Here is a 19,744-nt window from a genome sequence, read left to right on the forward strand (position 1 = left end):
ATACAACAAAAACTGTGACATATGTCACTTAGGCGGGGAAGATGGAGAAAGTGGCTTCGGTGTTTTCGGAGCCTGCAAGTCCTCGACAATGGCCTTGCCACCTCGGTAGACAACCCATTTGTCAGCTGCTTGCGCTTCTCGAACCTTTTGGAGTTCTTGCTTCTTGACTTTGAGTTGACCAGGGATCAAAACCTCACTGATCCATACTTTACTGCCCTTGAGAAGTCATCCTTGGTGTAGAATTGCTATGCGTGTCTCTTTGGTTTTGAAGACAAGGATGCCTTGGTTAGTGCGATTGTCATGGTGAACCTTCTCGATTGTGTTGGGATCAAACTTGGTTGGGTGAATGGTTTGGTTGAGCTTATCTAGTGTCGAGGTTTAGTCGTTGCTCTCTCCCCACCAAGTGGAGGGCAAGCCACCAATTCGGACAGAGAGTGCCAATCCTTCCCGTCGGTGGCGTTCTTGCATACATTCTTCTACTTTGGAGGAGATGGTGATGGTTGCTTGTTGAACTTGGGTGGCAAGGTTGACCACTCTTGTGGTGAGGGTGTGCTCGACATCGTTTTCTTTGGCAAGAAGTTGCTTGTTGTCGACTTGCTTTTAGGACTCCAAGGAGAAGAGGCGAGTCTCAAGGACTGCTAGATGCACCTTGAGTTCGGCATTCTCGTCTTTGAGTTCTCGAATCTGGAGGTGAAGGTGGTCCATTGGATCCACCCGCGGGGTGGGCATGAAAAGAGGAGTCCGCTTGATGGGGGAGAGAGAGCCTCCGCATTGCATCGCAGCTTGGAAAAGCACTCTTCGCGGGGAAAAGCCTTGAGCGTTAGAGCGAGTTTGAACCTCTACCTATTTGTGTGAGAAGAAGCTTTTGTGTTTAGGGTTGAAGAGGTGTTTGTTTACTCTGTGTGACAGGCTGCTAATGTATTATTTGTTGGTGGAAGGGCAAAGCAAAGCAAAGCAATTGAAGTCGAATCGGGCGGGCAGTCGAAGGAAAAGTCGCCGAAATGCAAGCAGTCGAGGTGCAGGCAGTCGCCGAGGTGCAGGCAGATGCCGAGTGGGTACTCTCTCTCTCTCTCTCTCTCTCTCTCTCTCCGCCCGCCTTCTCTGCTCAAAGACCATGCAACCCTTTGCCTGAGGCATCCACAACATAAGAAAAATATCCCTCTCTCTACGGTCGTCCTGACATGCTTGTGGACAATTTATGGGGGGGGGAGAGAGAGAGAGAGAGAGAGAGAGAGAGAGAGAGAGAGAGAGAGAGAGAGAGCATGTTTGTGCCACTACCTTCCAGCTTGCATCTAATGTTGCCTTGCCTAGCATTGTGTGGCCGAGACAGAGAAGCAATGCAACCTTCGCTCCTACGCTTCGCAGCTCTTCTATGGTGTAGTCCCCCTCCACACTGTCGGCCATGTACCATGCAATGCTCTGTCGCCTCATGTGGTCTTGGCCTTGCAGCTCTTGCAAGACAAGGGAGCACCATCCAATGCGAGCATTCCAGCAGAGCAACATGATGCATTGCTCTATTCCCTCTGTCCCATTCAGATAGCGTGCATAGTGTGTTCCCTACTCTTGCAATGCCGAGACCATGCACCCATTGTTCATGTGATGCTTTCGATGCAATCCACCGTATGCCATCAAACCAAAGAAACAAAAAAACGTTGTATCCACTTACTTAAAAATAGGGCATTCACATCGTGAAATGTGAGTATAACTATGATGCCTTTTCATGATTAACCCTTGTCTTTGCAATGAGTATCCTTTGTGTGCTTGGCCAATCAAAATGTCACATGCCTTCAAGGTGTAAGGATACGTGATTGTGTTTGGAGAGATGCCCTCTTGTGTAATGTCACATGCCTTCAAGGTGTAAGGATACGTGATTGTGTTTGGAGAGATGCCCTCTCTTTGCATTTACTGAAAATAGCACAAAGTTTCATGACCATGACCCTTGCCTTCTCTCATAAAATATAATATCTAACTATAACAAATGATTTTCTCATATTAAACTGATCATTTAATGTGGGAGAATAAACGGGAACAAGAGTTAGAATAGAGACATGTGCTTCTAGACCTATCTCAACATGCGACCAAAAGGAGAGATGATTGCATCTCAATAGGGGTCCAAAAAGAGATGGTCTGTCAAAGAGCAATGGCAATAAGTGCTTCTAAACTTACCTCAACAGGGGACCAAGAGGAGAGATGGTTACATCTCAATAGGGGTCCAAAAGGAGGTAGTCTATCAAAAAGCAACGTGCATCTAATGGAGCTTAAAAGACCTTAGGGTTAGCTTCATTAAAGACCTCCAATGGTTAGACCTTAGGCAAGCTAGGGCTGAGCTTGAGGTGGGAACCCAACCTAAGCTTGAGGTGCTTGTCGTGCTTGATGACTAAGGTGCGTGCTTGATGACTAAGGAGCTTGAGGTGCTTGTCATGCTTGATGACTAAGGTACTTGAGGTGCTTGTTATACTTAATGAGGAAGGTGCTTGAGAAGCTTCCTATGCATGGGGGGTAAGGTGCTTGAGTAAAAAGAGACCCTATAAACTTATTGAGGAAGGTGCTTGAGAAGCTTCTTATGCATGGGAGGTAAGGTGCTTGAGTCAAAAAGAGACCCTACAAACTTAATGAGGAAGGTGCTTGAAAAGCTTCCTTTTTTTTATTTTTTTATTTTTTTTAATAGCAAAACTCACAATTGTGAGTGAATTATATTTATCAACCCAAATAATTACAAGGTATGCTCGTGTTGAGCCATGACATCATCCACGGACCATAATTACAACGGCTATCAGAGCCGCCATCCCACCCAACTCGCCCCCTTATCCTTGATACATAGGGTCCCTTATCATGTTCTTCTGAGATCTTTTAATTACTGATAGCCAAGATTTTCCTCCGTCATAGGCATGCCCTCTGCTGTCAACAAAGCACAAGTAGTCCTAGACCAATCCTCTGAGTGTTGCTTGCATCCGAGCGTCCATATTAGCACTTTGCTTTCTTGTATAATTTCTGCGAAGCTTGCCACCTCAAGACCTCCTTCAAACACACGGTGGTTCCTTGTCTGCCATACATTATGTAAGAAGACGTACCTGACGATTTGAGTGCTGATGAGGATGTCAGGACCACCTAAATTTTTCCCTCCAAGGAAAAGATCAGTCTTGTAAAAACCAATTTTCCATGTTCTTTGGACCCACTTACATATTTTCCTTGTGAGGCCTCTGCTTGAGAAGCTTCCTATGCATGGGGAGTAAGGTGCTTGAGTCAAAAAGAGACCCTACAAACTTAATGAGGAAGGTGCTTGAGAAGCTTCCCGTGCATGAAAGTCTCAAAGTTAGGGGAATCTTTGACTTAACCTCCCACTCACCCAAAGGGCACCCCTTTTCTCAAAGGGCACATGAGACACATGTCAGTCTCTCCCTATGCTTAGCCACATGGTGTGCTTGAATGCTATTGGTTGGGCTAAAGAGGGGTCCAATGAGCTTCTATTTCCATCCAACAAATATCTAGATATTTTCAAGCTCTCTCTCTCTAAGGGGTAAGGAGGGCGCTTGTCCAAAGACTACCCATGTACTTGAATGCATGCTCCATGTGAATTGCTAGGGGGGAGAGGGGTCCAATGAGCTTGAAACGTGTGTAAAAGCTACAACTCGCCCCAAGGAAGCAAGGGGGGGAGATATACACTACACACACACACACACACACACACACACACACACACTCATTTTGTGGATTCATTCTCACTTGGTGAAAGTTGAAAAACTCCACCTCCTTCTCCAAGCTTGTGAGAAGTGAAAGCCTACACCAACACTCTTGGCTATGGAATGCAAATCCAACCAAGAGCCATGCTTCAATGCTTAAGCTTTCCATCTTCTTCATCTTCATTACTATGCTATTATGTATGCTAGCAAGAAGAGTGATGATAAGTGAGGAACTATTTCTTTCTCTTATGGAATGTTTCTTCTTCCTCTTCCCTACTCTCATTCCCCGCTAGCTCTCTCCACTTTCGAAGGTGTTTGAGGCCTTGAGACTAAGGCTTGGAATAGTTAATGTTTTCTACAAAGTTTATGTTATGCTTGTGATGCATGAAGCTTTCCGTCTTCATTGCATCACCAAGGTCACAAGGAACACAAAGATTGTATTGTACGAAGTCTCTCTTGATGGGAGAAACTATAATACAAATGCCTATTGGAAGGGGGACCGGCTCCGTATGAATCCGGTCCTCAGCTATTGTCATGTTCTCTAAACTCTCTCTCTTGCAAAAGTATTGTTCATGCCAAGTTAACTAAGTACCATGTTTATGTTGCTACCATCAATTAAGTTCACCCGTTATGCTCACAAAAGTAATCTCACAAAAGTGCTTCATCTAATTTCCTAATTCCGCTGCTCTCAAAGTTCATAGGCCATTTCCATTACACCTTCCCTTCCGCCCATCATAGAGCTCGAGCTACAGACGTCTCATCGCAGCCCTTCGCCTTGCCATGTTTGCCCTCATGATGCAAGAGAACGTGATTGCATCGAGCGAGAATCTCGCTTTTGCATCTACCAAAAACTGCACAGAGCTTCTTGGTCCTACCCAAGTTAAACATATCCCGCAAATAGTGCATTTCAAGAGACAACATCGTGGATAGGAAGCTCCTCACACACTTTTTGTGCTTTATGAAGTGCACCACATTTGGGATACATGTCGACCAAGGTAGTGCTAAGCACGAGGCTTTCTTTCAAGAACCTTGTGTAATGGCAAATACCTTCAAGGCGCAAGTGTTAGTTAGCTGCTAATTATTGATCTTCTCCAAATTGGGCCATGAAGTCTGAGCCGTCGAGGACCGAGGTTAGAGAGGAGGGATGACTTGCAGCTCATGCGCATTCAAAACGACAGAGAAAGAGCAAGGTGATGAGTGCTGAAAATCTCTCTCTCTCTCTCTCTCTCTCTCTCACACACACACACACACACACACACAGGGTTCACACAGAGAACACCGTTGCCTGAAGACACCAAATAGAGCAGGTGTCAACACTTGTCGGGGGGGGAAGAGAACTCTCCCTATGATTGGCTCAATCAATGGAGATCTTCGGTGCATAAGTGTAGCTCATGCACATTTTTAAACGGCAGAGAAAGAGAAAGCTGCTGAGTGCTGAAAATCTCTCTCTCTCTCTCTCTCTCTCTCTCTCTCTCTCTCTCTCTCTCTCTCTCTCTCTCTCTCTCTCTCTCTCTCAAACACACACACACACACATAAAATGTTCAGGCAGAGAACTCCGCTATTTGAAGGCACCAGATAGAGGGGGGAGAGTTTGAGAGAACTCTGCCTATGAACGGCTCAATCAATGGAGATCTTTGATGCAGATAAGCGTGTGGAAGGGATGGCACTCGGCATGAACGTGGGCATTCAGTATGACCACAACCCCGATTTCAACAGATCAGTGTTCGGGAAAAATGTGTCTCTGCTCAAATGTCGATTGAGGGCAAGCGTAAAAGGAGAAATTCCCTCCTAAAATAGAGAAAAATAGTGTGCCTTCAACTTAAGGTTTCGGTGGCTGTGAGTGTCGGTGCAAATTAGGTACAGGTGGCCCAAAATAGCAAGGTGGTACTTCTTGTTGCTGCATGTACTTGGGGACTATTGTGGCAACTCGTGCATCCAAAGTTCGCAGCCATGGAGAAATTACGATCGGCTCTTCCCAGATGACTTGCAACCAATGTTCGGGAAAAATATATCTCAGCTTAATATTGTGTCATTTTTTATTTCAAAATGGCTGGTTGAGGGCAAACGCAAAAGGAGAAATTTCTCCCTATAACAGAGAAAAATAGTGTAAAAAATCAAAAAACGGAGGAAAATTTTCTCTCAGAAATTCGGCTCAGATTTTAAACGTTATCCCTCTATAGAAAAAATAGTGTAAAAAATTGAAAAACGGAGAAAAACTTCCTTTCAGAAAGCCAGCTTAGATTTTAAATGTTATTACCCTTCTATAGTGCTCCTACTTTTAAATTTTAAAATGTATTTTTAATGGCTTCAAAAAAATTAAATGGTGCTCCTAATTCCAAGATTCCACTCAAAAACAAGAAAAACGATGCGTTAATCTATAGCATGTAATGACAGGCAATGACAAAACACATAGATTTGCAACAATAAAGATGAATACAATATTGAGAGAGAGAGAGAGAGAGAGAGAGAGAGCGTACGCAAGGAAAACGCCGAAGGAAAAATGAAAGAGTAGAGAAACATCTATTTATATGAATACAAAAGCTCTTTTGACTTTCCATCTTCATTTGTCTTTGACTTTCCACCTTCATTGGTCTTTTGACTTTCCACCTTCATGTTACCATATACATGTGGTAGTGATGTGTGTGAACACACTAGGACCGCCGGGGCATTTTTTCCCTCTTTAGGAGGTTTTTTCCCCCGTGCATTGTATATACGCCCATCACTCTAGGGCTATCTATCTTTCCATTGCACACCAAGTAATGCACTCTCTATTGTGTGCCTTGAGCTTCCTTCGTCTTCTCCAAGCTGTGTGCGTTTCTTTGCAACCCTAATTCCAACAATCGGTATCAGAGTAGGTCACGTCCTCCCGGGCTTAGTCGCCAGCTGCTCCAGCACACGCCTGCTCACTTTCTCGGATTTCAGTGAGCTTTGGCGAGCGTTCGTAGGTCGACAAAATTTTTGGGTAAGCTCAAAGAGCTTGGTCTGCTCAGAATTTTGATTTGGGCTCATTTCGGCCTCCGTTTCCACTACAGGCAGTACTGCACAGGCTATTTCGTCATTTTGTGCAGAATTTCTGTCAGTGCCGTTTTCTGTATAACAGGTACCTTATAGTCTTCTACGGTTTGTGCTATATAGCACAGGTTGTTCCCACTCCATTTCTCCTATTTTCGGGCAGTTTTCACATCAGGTGCAACATTTACCATGGCTGACAACAACAACACAGATGTGTTCAAGATGTTTGCTGCTGAGGACAGGTTGGATGGGGACAACTACCCTATGTGGGCTTATATGATGAAACACGTTCTTGTGTCAAAGGGTGTCTGGAACATTGTGCAAGGCATTGATGTACGTCCTGGTTCTGAGGATGTAGGCGATGTTGAGGATGTTGCAGGTTTTGCTGCAAGGATTGCAGCTGTTAGAGTTGTTTTGCCTACTGCAGAACAAGCTCGTTGGGATGTTAAGGATGCGCAGGCTCATGCATTGATTGCGTTGTCTGTGAAGCGCACCATTGTTCCTCACATCCGTTCAACAAAATCAGCAAAACAGGCTTGGGATATTTTAGCAGGTCTTTATGCAAGCCGCAATGAGGCTAAAATTGCTTTGCTGCGTAAAGAGCTGGAGTCGAAGATTATGCATGAGGAAGATGATATGGACACTTTCCTTGCTAGTGTCAAGGATATCAATGAGCAGCTTATTTCTGCAGGTGAAGTCATTTCAGACAGTTCCCTTGTGCAGACTGTTCTTGATGCCTTACCAGATTCCTACCAGACTTTTGCTAGTACTTGGAGACTGATGACCCAAGGAAATCCAGAAGTTGTCAAGTTTGATGCATTATGCACATTGCTATTGCAAGAGTCACTGTCCAGAAAAAACAGGACTAGACAGCGTGCAGTTGAACAACCTTTTATTGCTTCTCAAAGAAAGGGTGGTAACAGCAATGAAGCCACTTCTTATGGTTCTGCTGCGAGTGGCAAAAATTATGTTCCTAATGCTTCTGCTGGCAGTACTTCATCTGGAAATTCTGGTGATAAGGGAAAAAAGAAGGTGCGTTGCCATTATTGTAAAGCCACTGATCACTTGATCAAGTCAGGTCCTAAGTTGAAGGCCAAAGAGGCTAAGAAGAAAGAGGGTGGTTCCACTCCAAATGCTGGTTCCACTACAAATGCAGCCATTGTTGAGTCTTCTGTGAAAGGAGACTGTGTTGCTGATGTTGATGCAGAATGGGCTTTTAGCGCAGAGTGCACTTACAATCTTGCTATCCATGATGCATGCTTGTCACTTGCTGCAGATTCACATGTGTGGTATTTTGACAGTGGTGCTACAAAGCACGTTACCTCACATCGTGAATTGTTTACCTCTCTCGAGTCTGTCCCTCATGGGAATTCAGTCACTTGTGCCAACAACGCCTCTTATCCAGTTCAGGGAGTTGGAAAGATTGTGCTCATTGCTGCTAATGGCAGTTCCTTCACACTTGTTGATGCACTTTATGTACCTGGGATCAAGAAGAATCTCTTGTCTGTATCCGCACTTGCTAGACTTGGACTTGTAGTCAAATTTGTGGATGACAGATGTACAATTCATGATCTCGGTTTTGGTGATGAAATTGTTGCATCTGGGCTTTTGTGCCGTGGGCAGTATAAGCTCACTTTGTATGACAAGTGTGGACAAAATTTTGCAAATGCTATTGCAGATTCAAGGGCTATTTCAGATGCAAAACTTTGGCATGCACGTTTGGTCATCTGAATTTTGCTAGTTTGCTGCGTTTGCAGAAATCTGATATGGTTGCTTCTTTGCCGCCTCTTGAAGCACCTATCAAACATGTTTGTGAAGGCTGTATTTTGGGTAAGATGCAGCGTTATAAATTTCCAAAGGATGGTTCAGTCCGGGCCACATGCAGGTTGCAGCTTGTGCATAGTGATGTTTGTGGGCCCATGCAAACTCCGTCCTTGGGCAATTACCTGTACTTCGTGACTTTCATTGATGATTACTCCAGGCATGCATGGGTATTTCCGCTTAAAGCGAAGTCCGAAGTTTTTATGTGCTTCAAACAATTTCTGGCTATGGCTGAAAATGTCTCGAAATGTACTATGGGCACCCTCCGTTCCGATCGAGGGGGGGAGAATATGTCTCATGAATTTAATGCATTTCTGGCTAGTTGTGGGATAAAACACCAATGTACAGTGCCTTATACACCTCAGCAAAATGGTGTTGCTGAGAGGAAAAACAGGTCACTGATGGAAATGGCACGATGTATGGTCAAAAGTCAAGCTTTGCCGCATTCTTTTTGGCTTGAGGCCATCATGTGTGCCACTTATGTACTTAACACGTGTCCTACGAAAGCTTTGCAGTCTATTACTCCATATGAAGCATGGCATGATAGAAAGCCTTCTATTGAGCACATGCGTGTTTTTGGTTGTTTGGCATATGCTTTGGTGCCAGAAGTGCAACGCAGAAAATTGGATGATAAGGCTGTCAAATGTATTTTTGTTGGTTATAGTGCTGAAAGCAAAGGTTACAGGTTGTATCATCCGCAAACAAAACGTATTCTGGTTTCACGGGATGTAGTGTTTGTGGAAGATTCTGTTCAGCCCTTGCTGTCATGTACTAGAGACAGTAATGTAAGCTCACATGACATTTATGACACTTTGTTGCCTCTTTTCAGTGGTGGAAATACGAATGTAAGTTCTAATGAGGCAAATGTATAGCCTATGGGGGTTTCTGAAAATGTTCTAGATCAGCCTATTACTGATGCAGATGTACATGATGTACTTGATTAGGAAAGGATTGAAAATGAGCAGGCTAGAGGTATGCCTAAATGGCTGGTGAACACTTTGCGTGACAGTAAATTGGATGCACCTTTGTCTAGTCGTACTCGTTCAGGCTCTCGCCATGCATCTTATGCATCAGATTGTTATGCTTTGGCTGTGTCTAGTTTACATGATGTTGAGGAGCCTCTGTCTTTTGATGAAGCACAGAATTCAGAAAATTGGAAGGCTGCCATGCAATGAGAATATGATGCACTTATAGAGAATGACACATGGACTTTATGTGATTTGCCTCCTGGCAAAAAGGCCATTGGTACGAAGTGGGTTTACAAGTTGAAACGCAAGCCGGATGGTGAGATTGATCGCCATAAGGCTCGACTTGTTGCAAAGGGTTATGCACAGCAAAAAGGCATAGATTAGAAGAAACTTTTGCTCCCACTTGTCGTATGACTACTGTGCGTTTTCTATGTGCATTGGCAGCTCATTTTGGTTGGGATGTACATCAATCAGACATTGTTACTGCTTTCTTGAATGGTGACATATTTGAGGAAGTTTATGTAACGTAGCCTCGCGGTTTTGTCATAAAAGGACAAGAGGACAAAGTGTGCAAATGTAACAAGGCTTTGTGTGGGTTGAAGCAATCTCCTCATGCTTGGTATGAGAAAGCTGACACTCATTTGGTCAAACAAGGCTTTCGTAACAGTCCAACAAAAAGCACATTGTATGTAAAGCGTGAGGGTGATGTATTTCTCGTTGTGGTTCTTTATTTGTTGATCAATGGACCAAATGAGAGACATATTGGTGAATTTAAGGTTGATTTGAATGCTACTTTCAAGATGAAAGATTTGGGGCTGTTGCATCATTACTTGGGTATACAGTTTAAGCAATGTGATGGTGGTATTGCCTTGTGTCAGAAAAGTTACATAGAGACATTGCTATGTAAGTTTGGACTTGAGGATTGCAAACCTATTGCCACTCCCATGGAAACAGGTTTGAAGTTGAGTCTACATGATGTTGGCGATCCTGCTGATGTCACTCTTTACCAAACTGCTGTTGGCTGCCTCATTTATGTATGCAACACGAGACCGGATATTCAGTTTGCAGTCTCACAGGTCACCGGATTTATGCATAGCCCAGGGTCTAAGCATTGGCAGGCTGTCAAGAGGATTTTCCGCTACCTTATGGCACTTTACATCTTGGCTTGTTTTATCCCAAGAGGGGATCATTGCCGCCAGACTTACATGCTTTTTCGGACTCAGATTGGGCTGATTGTTTTGACACGTGAGTGTGCACAAGTGGTTTTTGTTTCATGCTTGGCAGTTCATGTATATCATGGTTGAGCAAGAAGCAACCTACTGTGGCCACTTCGAGTTGTGAGGCTGAGTACAGGGCAGTCTTCACAGCTACGGTTGAGTGTGTATGGCTCAGACGCCTTATGGCTGATTTGGGTGTTGGATAGGACATTGCCAACACTATCTACACTGACAGTCAGAGCGCATTGGCAGTTGCGAGGAACCCAGTTTTTCATGCTCGCACAAAGCACATTGAGGTGCATTACCACTATGTCAGGGAGAGGCTCTCAGCGGGAGAGATCAGCTTGGCTTATGTGCCAACACAGGACAACCTTGCAAATCTTTTCACAAAGGCATTGTCTCGTGAGAAGCTTGAAGCTTTCCGCAAAGCTTTGGGCTTACTCCCCTTTGTGGACTCATCCTGTCCTCAGGGCATGGCACTTCCCTTTACTCATGTGCCAGCTCTTGTTCATCGCATCACTCCAGGGGGGATTTGTTACCATATACATGTGGTAGTGATGTGTGTGAACACACTAGGACCGCCGGGGCATTTTTTCCCTCTTTAGGAGGTTTTTTCCCCCGTGCATTGTATATACGCCCATCACTCTAGGGCTATCTATCTTTCCATTGCACACCAAGTAATACACTCTCTATTGTGTGCCTTGAGCTTCCTTCGTCTTCTCCAAGCTGTGTGCGTTTCTTTGCAACCGTAATTCCAACACTTCATCCATCTTTTCATTTCCTAAACTCACCCTTCAGTGGCGGGCCTTCACTTATGTACTTAATATGTTTTGAAAGAATTTTATTTTATTTTTAGATTGGGGAGACCTAATTCCTTCTTTGCCATTAAAAATAGCTAATTATACGACTGTCAGGTTTTAGAGACTCATATTCAGTTTACTTATCCTCTAATTCCTCACTCTTTTGCCATTTCATCATGTTTGTTTGATGTTGAAGCCAGTAGTTAACCCGCGGGTTCAATCCTATGATTACACAACGTCAGCCACGATTTCGATTTCTGGTTTCTCCAAGCAAAGAACGTTGGACCCCGCTGCAAGGGATTTTTTACCTTGTTCCCACGACCCGATCGTCGACAGCTTCTCCCACTACCTTCAGCATATTGCTGCAGCGCGTCCAGATCATAATTCTTTCTCTCCCTTTACAGCTGGTGCGCATTTTCCTTGTGGAAAATTCAAGAAAAGAGTTTTTTATGTTTAGGAAAATGGTTTTTCGCCAACACTGATTGCAGCAGTAACGCAATTTAAACTTTGAAGCGAGACTCCGAGAGAGAGAGAGAGAGAGAGAGAGAGAGAGAGAGAGAGAGAGAGAGAGAGAGAGAGAGAGAGAGAGAAGAAGAAGAAGAAGAGAGTTTTAACGTCGTAGGAAACTATCCCAAGAGACCTTAAAGATCTAGCTGACGAGAGAGAGAGAATCGCCTGCGAGGCAATAGTCTCAGCTCTCCAAAAGGGTGCGTGCAGGCCCCCGTCATCGACAAGCTGAGCAGTGAAGACTGAGTAGTGAGGAGTCCAATGTCCACGAAGTCTTGAGCCACCAAGGACAGACCGTCAGAGATCCGCAGCTCGCGAGCATTTAAATCGGCAGATAACTTTGACGGTCGTCTCTCTCTCTCTCTCTCTCTCTCTCTCTCTCTCTCTCTCTCTCTGTGTACACAGTTGACAATGTGTCTCCTTGTGTTACCGGGTTTGCAGGCGCCACTGGCCGGAGCAGCAAATTGCGCCACATGTCCGGGGAAGGGGGGGGGGGGGGGGGGGGGGACGGAATCCCTCCCCCTTTTTATACTTAGTATAGATAGATATAGACTAGTATAAAGTATAGATAGATATAGACTAGTATAAAGTATAGACTAGTATAGATCCTGCTGTCTCCTGGGTTCGTCTGAACCCGGCCGACTAGTATAAAGTATAGACTAGTATAGATCCTGCTGTCTCCTGGGTTCGTCTGAACCCGGGCTTACATTTCACGTGCATTAAGTGGCATTGACCCTCGCAATGCGCACGTGAGATGGAGACGGTGTGTCAGTGTGTGTGTGTGTGTGCGCCAAGGGGTGGGGGAGAGAGAGAGAGAGACTCAGGGAGAGAGGCGACTTCGAGTTCTGTAGAGAGCAACGACGAGAGCAGAGAATTTTCAGCATAAGAATTTGAGAGAGATCTAAAGAGAGAGAGAGAGAGAGAGAGAGAGAGAGAGAGAGAGATGGGAATGGTGGATAGAGTAGGAGGCACACGCATTTGGTGTATGCAAGGTGGAAGCGGTGAGGACAGCTACGCCAACTCCTCATCCCCTCAGAATTTCATCTTCCGCGTCTACACACGGCCCCATCTCTCCCAGGCCTTGGATCTTCTCTGCCAATCCCCCCTCATCATCCATTCCCTTCAACTTGCAGCTCAGCATCATGAGCACAGGCCGGATATAATTGTGGCTTCAGCCATACCCGCTGCTGACAGCGGACCGCACGCCGGCCTATCCACACCGCCGCCGCGCCTCGCCATTGCCGATCTCGGATGCTCACATGGCCGCAACACCCTCGACTACGCCGCCTTCATCCTTCAGGGCTTGCACAACAGGCTCTTCATCAAAGGCATGGGCCGATCCTTAGAAATGCCCTTGGAAATGCAGTACCTCTTCTCTGATCTGCCTGCCAACAACTTTAACTCTTTATTTCAGTCTCTCCAAGGTTTCCTGCAGGAAATGGGCGACCACATGAGCGCATCTTGCCGAATTTTCACCGGCGCTATCGCAGGATCGTTCCATGGCCCCCTGTTTCCCACTAGCAGTTTGCACTTTGCAATGTCAGCCTACTCACTGCATTGGCTTTCTCAAGTAAGTAAAGCATTGGGCAACATGAATGCATTTGGCTTGCATTTTTTGTTTTTGGTACTTGAATGTATATCCTTTACATGGTTGTTTTGCATAGGTGCCCCCTCAAGTTCTAGATAGAAGCTCTCCTGCTTGGAATGGAGGGTCTATATGGTTGAATGGGCAAAGGCCCAAAGTCATAGAGGCTTTTGCCTCCCAATATCAAAAAGACATGAGGGGCTTCTTCCAAACTAGGGCTCGAGAGCTTGTCAAGGGCGGCATTCTCTTCATCCTCCTCCCTTGCAGAGCCGAACAACACCCATCGGGACCTTTCTATGATCCTCGCATAGACCTTTGGACAGGCTTTTTCGAGTCTACCTGGTCAGAGCTGGTGTCTGAGGTAAGACCTAGTTCTTTTATTTTTCGAGTATTAGAATTTAATGAAAGGCATACCTTGCATACTTGGCATCATATCTACTAACATAATATGGCGGAAGGGGAAGCCCTTTACACGTGTCGCAATCTGTGACCTGAAGACTAAAGTCCAAAACTAAAAAAAGCCCCTTTGCACGTGAAAGAGGGAGAGAGGGGGAGAGAGAGAGACCGCCGAAGGCGGCCGGCCATACTAGTAAGTATTATGGTTGAATTTGTAATAGGTTGAACAATAATAGACTTTCCATACTTGTGTTTGTAAATACTTAAAACTTTAAGGTATGTTAGAATAGTTGGATTTGAACTCGGATGCGTTCACCCATACGAATTTACAATTGTTGTCCTAAACCACCTCCATCGGGTTGTCCCTTCCACCTACACCAAGCATGTTCATTGCCACCTATCCTAGCCTAGGTCACGTTGTTCCCCGGCCTCGTATGACTCTGGCATTCCCTCTCCCTTTTGATCTCCCTTCCCAACAAGCCATCTAATCAGATATGGCGTAATAAGGGTGGGTCCAGATGAGCGCGCCAACAACTTTTCTGAATTTTGCATCCTCTACCTTGGGTGATCACACAAGATGGAGGTAATTTTGTTACTGTTGTTTTGCACGAATTCTCCACATCCAATGGTTATAGTACAGGTGCGCCAAATTTTTTTTACATGCTTGATTAACAAGAATCTAATGAGATTTTCATGGGAGCTTTGGGGAGAAAAAAGCACAATATGATATGTGGAGGGGAGACGAAGAAGAAGAAGAAGAGAGTTTTAACGTAGTAGGAAATTATCCCAAGAGACCTTAAAGATCTAGCCGACGAGGAGAGTTGAACTCAAGACCTGTTATTCAAGAGGGAGATAGAGCGAGGTAGACTCCCCAATCTCGGAAAAATATAAATCCTTTCAAAGAGATCTCAAATGCATAAGTGAAGGGTGAGTTTGGGAATGATAAGCCCATGTAAATGGAATGTCAAAAGACTTCATCTCTATGTGAAGGTCCAGTAGTAGGTTGGCACGCATGTCTCATTGGGGGGAATCTCACAAGATACCTCGGTTTGGTTAAAGAAAAAAGAAAACCTCTCTCTCTTATAAGTGTGGAGAGAGAGAGAGAGAGAGAGAGAGAGAGAGAGATTCTTTGGTGGTCAGAGACGTAGAGAGCTGGGTGACAACTGGCATTGTCACGTCACGGAGCACCAACAACAGACAGATGAGGCAGCGGGCACGTGCACCAATCAAGTCAGGGAGGACCTCGTTCAAAGAAAGGCCGGTGGCTACACGAGGGATGGGGGCTGCAAGGGAGGAGCAATGAACGGTAGTTTTTTTTATAAGTAGAGCATCGCATGAGAGAAACAAACATGTTACATGGTTGTGGTGGACTGGTTTAGTGCGAATGACTGGTTGGGCCTTTAAATTAAGGTGATGAGTACGATTTCCGCATGCGATTGTAGAGCAATGTGCTAGTGAAAAATAAGGGATTTGAGGGAGCGCGCACGTGCGGTGCTACATAGAGGCAATATTTTTCTTCGTGACATGCAATGTGTGAGGGCCAATGCGGATAGAGTTTTCTCGTGCCGCAATTGCAAGAGGGAGCAGACGTCGTTGTGGCAATTGCAAGAGGGAGCAGGCGTCGTTGTGGCAAGTATGGTGAAGGGGCCCATACATAGAGAGAGAGAGAGAGAGGGATTTGGTTGTAGTCGTAGGGAGGAGAGAGAGAGAGATGTTGCCCAAAAGAATGTGCAAGCCTCGGTTGTGGGCGAAGGTAGAGAGGAAGGGAGGTCATGCGACGCGGGGCAGAGAGAGAGAGAGAGAGAGAGAGAGAGATGCAAACCTCGGCTATAGTTATTATGGACATAGAGAACTCATCAATTTTGAGAGATAATAGTAAGCATTCTTAGAATATGATATGAGATTAAACGTAAGTGTTATGTGACGATAGTTTGAAACCTCAATAAGTCCCAAAAACATAAGGTTGAATTAGTCTTTCGAAGTCCCAGTGGCGAGGCATGGCATCCAAAGAGTCACCAAATGCATCTCTAGTAATTAAAGGTTGAAAATTGGACTAGTATGTGACGCTCATGTTGTTGTGGCTCAAAAATGCATGTCTTCTATTCTTACAACTACAAAGGTGGAAAATTATATAGATGCTATCTTTCTACATATATACACTCACTTGTGTTTCAGAAAACTGATTCACAACTTCTCAAAAAAAATTATACATGCAAGTGGCAACAAATATTCCTTTAATACCAGGCTTGGTAGATTCTCACACATTACATAAGATTTTTTAGCCCTTATTCAATGGATTTAGGAGTGCTTTATAGCTATTGGAGAGAGAGAGAGAGAGAGAGAGAGAGAGAGAGAGAGAATTCTTCTTTTGGAATACCCTAGGCTAGCAAAGCTACCAAGTTCGATGGTAGAAATTGGGTAAGAGATCATGAGGCCAAAAGCATTAATGTAAGCATAAACCTCACTCAAGAGTGAAGTTGGCTACAAAATTGGCTTTAACATTTGGAATGCATTGGGAATCAACATTTGTGCTCTTCTCTCTTTTTTTCTATTGAAAGTCAACGTTTTTCATCTTGCAAGCAAGAAGTGTGGTAGTGTAAATCATCACCTAATCTAGAAGAGAGAACGTCCACCCTTGGTCTATAAGGCTTGGCGAAAGTTCTACCAAACCCAATGGCACCAATTGGTTAAGTCGGCATGGTGTTCAAGCATGAGGGCCAATAGATGCTAGTGTAGTCATAGAGCTTTACATTATGAAATGCTCCTTTGACTTCAATGTAATCATGCTACTTCAAATGCCTAACTTTGGCTTGGACATTGACAATGTTATTTGCCCCATTATCTCTTTAGCTCTCTCTTGCTTGCTTGCATGCCGACCAAGATATAGTATAATGGACACAATAAACTTATCTACAATATTTAAAAGATTAATTGTCCCCTTTGCTGACCTTGCGCTTGCAATGATACAAATTTTGGTTAGACAAACCAGCTACATTAGGAGGTTGTGAAATAATGAGGACTTGTATATGCCAATGTAGTAGTTTTTAAGAGCTTCAAGTTTCAAGGTTTGAGTTGGATTTTAACATTGGGAATTTGATTAGCAATGCCATCTGTATCTCCTACTTGCATGCATCTGTATGAAGCACAAAAATCATAAGCAAGTTTTTACTATAAGGTCTTACTATAAGGTAAATAGAGTTTATTGGTGTATTTAAGCACCATTGGCACCTTCAAACCCACACCAATAAAATAAAATAAAAAGGTTGCTTCTTATGCTAAACCCCCACTAAACTAAAGGGCGACTCCAAAATTGAAATAATAACTTGTAAGTAAGCTTAATATATCATTGTGTGTGTTTTAAAATAATTATAATAATAATTGAAGTGTGTGCTTCAAAGATGAGATCGTGACTTTTAAACATGATCGAATTAACTCACTCTCTCTCTTCCCCCCCCCCACCCCGCGCGCCCGCTCCCCAATCTCTTGAGTGGAAGCTCATGATCATGAATTCAAGACTTGTAGGGTAGATCGTTGAGGTCCCTTGGAATGATAATGAATCTAAGACGTCTAGGATAGATCTTTGAGGTCCCTTTGGATGATAGTGAATTCAAGACTTGTATGATAATTATTTGGGATCTCATGGATTGTTCTTACAACATCAAAACTCAATGGTGTGATAGGTGCAACAGGTTCCTCTTGCATCTTCACCAGTGGGTTACCCTTCTCTTCGGTCACCTCAATGCAGGAAAGGTCCTAATCTCTCGCCATGTCTTTCGGCCTTGTGTTAACTATAGCGGGCATGACCTCCCTATTAACACGTTGCGGACAAATTCTACCTCGTGGAAATCCTTAGCATAATGACCAACTCTATGGCATTTGTAGCAGGCATTTGGAAATGAGGAAAACTTTTAACTTTCACTAGGATTGTGATGGATATGAGTGTCATGTGTATATGCCTTACAGTGCTTCAAAATTGCAATGTTACAATTTTATAGGAAGTATGACTACTTACCAAAATTCTTAGCAGTTAACAAACATGAAAAATTGCATCTCTTGTATCACGAGTGTTGTACAGGTTCTTTGAATTTAACTTAGGTTATAGTAGCATCAGCAATCAAAGTGTGGATTAGCTTTGATAAATCTAAGTTGGTCAATAATGATTCAATGTTGAATTTTGCAGGGAGTCATAAGTGAGGAAGAAAGGGATATGTTCAACATACCATTCTACATGTGTCATGAGAGTGAGATAGGAAAGCTACTTGAGGAGTTTATTGGTGTTTTGGAGATTGTGAAATTGGAGGTTATGAGTAATTGCTTTGGGATGCCCCAAGAGGATGAGCAAAAGCTTTTAGAAGATCCACAAGCCTTTGGAAAGTTGTGGGCCACCTTCATAGCTAGTTTGGTGAGGCCCATGGTGGAAGCACATCTTGGTGAGACACGGGGTAAAATCTTTTTCAAAAGGCTAGAGGCATACATTTCAAACCAAGCAAGGGCCTCTACCTATCGGAGAAACAATCTTCTTGTTGCAATTATGCGACGAATTTGAAATTTGTATTATGAAGCACGTTCTCCCATGAGCATGTGGTATCTAGCATGCTCGTTTTTTGATATCTATCTAGCATGCTTGTTTTTGGTGTATAGTGACTCTCTCCTCAGTCAAATAAATTGGATTAGTTTTCAAATCAACAAAAGGTAGTAATTTGTGTTTACCACCTAGGTACTCAACAATACTAAGGACAAGTTTTCAAGATGGTTCTTCTTGTGTATGTTTAGCACATCAAAAGTTGAGTTTCTACTAAGGGGTTGACAGAGATGCAAATAAAAGATGAAAAGAAACATTTAAATACAACACCAACACGTCCCTTAAAGTACCATGGTTGATAAAGTTAGACGTGACAAGCTTCACAGAGATTATACAAGAAAGCAGAGTGGCAATCTATACGCTCGGACACACGCAAGACTTGGAAGATTGGTATAGGGTCACATGCTATGTGATAAGTAAAGCCTAGGACTACAGTTCACCTTCTTTGTTAAGCCGGTTACGATAAGCTTCGATGAGAGGCATTAGAAATCCATCTTGCAATCTTCAGCACCTCAAGGCTCGGCCGGAGCTTGAGGTTGTTTTGTAATTTCATGATATGCTTAATACAATACACTCCCAAAAAAAAAAAAGTACCATGGATGTTGGCTTTCTAAACAAGCTTTAGAGGAGAAGAAAGGTCGGCATACATTTGAAATTTTATTAGTTCTTCCACTAACTTGGGTCTAGCTGTTCGGGTGATGAGTCTCTTATCACTTCCTTCATTTCATTTTATGGTTTTAGAATGCCAAAGTGAACCTTCACCTTGGTTGAGTCATAGATTGTCGGTACAAATCTCATTATTACTAAAGTTGGTTTTGATTTGGGTCCCCTAATCTAGCACCCTTATTAATTATTGTCATTTACCTAATCAATGCTTAATTACTATTTTATCGACATTAAGTTAAATAGACTCTTGTCACTATTGAGTGAAAGCTCATATATTTGCAATTTCTATTTGGGATGATAAGAGAGTCACCTTCTTTAGTGTTCTACTAGTGGGAACAAGTGAATAGATACATGCAAGATGTAATTTAGAGAGTTTTTGTACCATACAACTTGTCCTAGAAGTTTAATTGTTTTGGGTTGGTAAGGATTTTTCTTTCAACATTGCCTATGTTTTGTAGAAAAATTTGCTTGTTTTTTTGAAAGTTAGAATTTTGCTACTGATGTGCATA

General features: G+C 43.6%; 1 protein-coding gene across 1 annotated transcript; it reads left to right on the forward strand.

Annotated features, from left to right (window-relative positions):
• The first annotated feature begins 12,685 nt into the window (after window positions 1-12,685).
• LOC147439777 (gibberellic acid methyltransferase 2-like) lies at window positions 12,686-18,627 on the forward strand. The gene is made up of 3 exons (XM_086485547.1): window positions 12,686-13,576; window positions 13,671-13,952; window positions 18,168-18,627. The coding sequence occupies exons 1-3, from the start codon at window positions 12,950-12,952 to the stop codon at window positions 18,531-18,533; spliced, it is 1,275 nt and encodes a 424-aa protein (XP_086341673.1). The 5' UTR covers window positions 12,686-12,949; the 3' UTR covers window positions 18,534-18,627.
• Window positions 18,628-19,744: the final 1,117 nt, after the last annotated feature.

This window comes from Adiantum capillus-veneris, chromosome 16, assembly GCF_014529385.1.
Source record: "Adiantum capillus-veneris isolate H3 chromosome 16, ASM1452938v2, whole genome shotgun sequence".
Lineage (NCBI taxonomy): Eukaryota > Viridiplantae > Streptophyta > Polypodiopsida > Polypodiales > Pteridaceae > Adiantum > Adiantum capillus-veneris.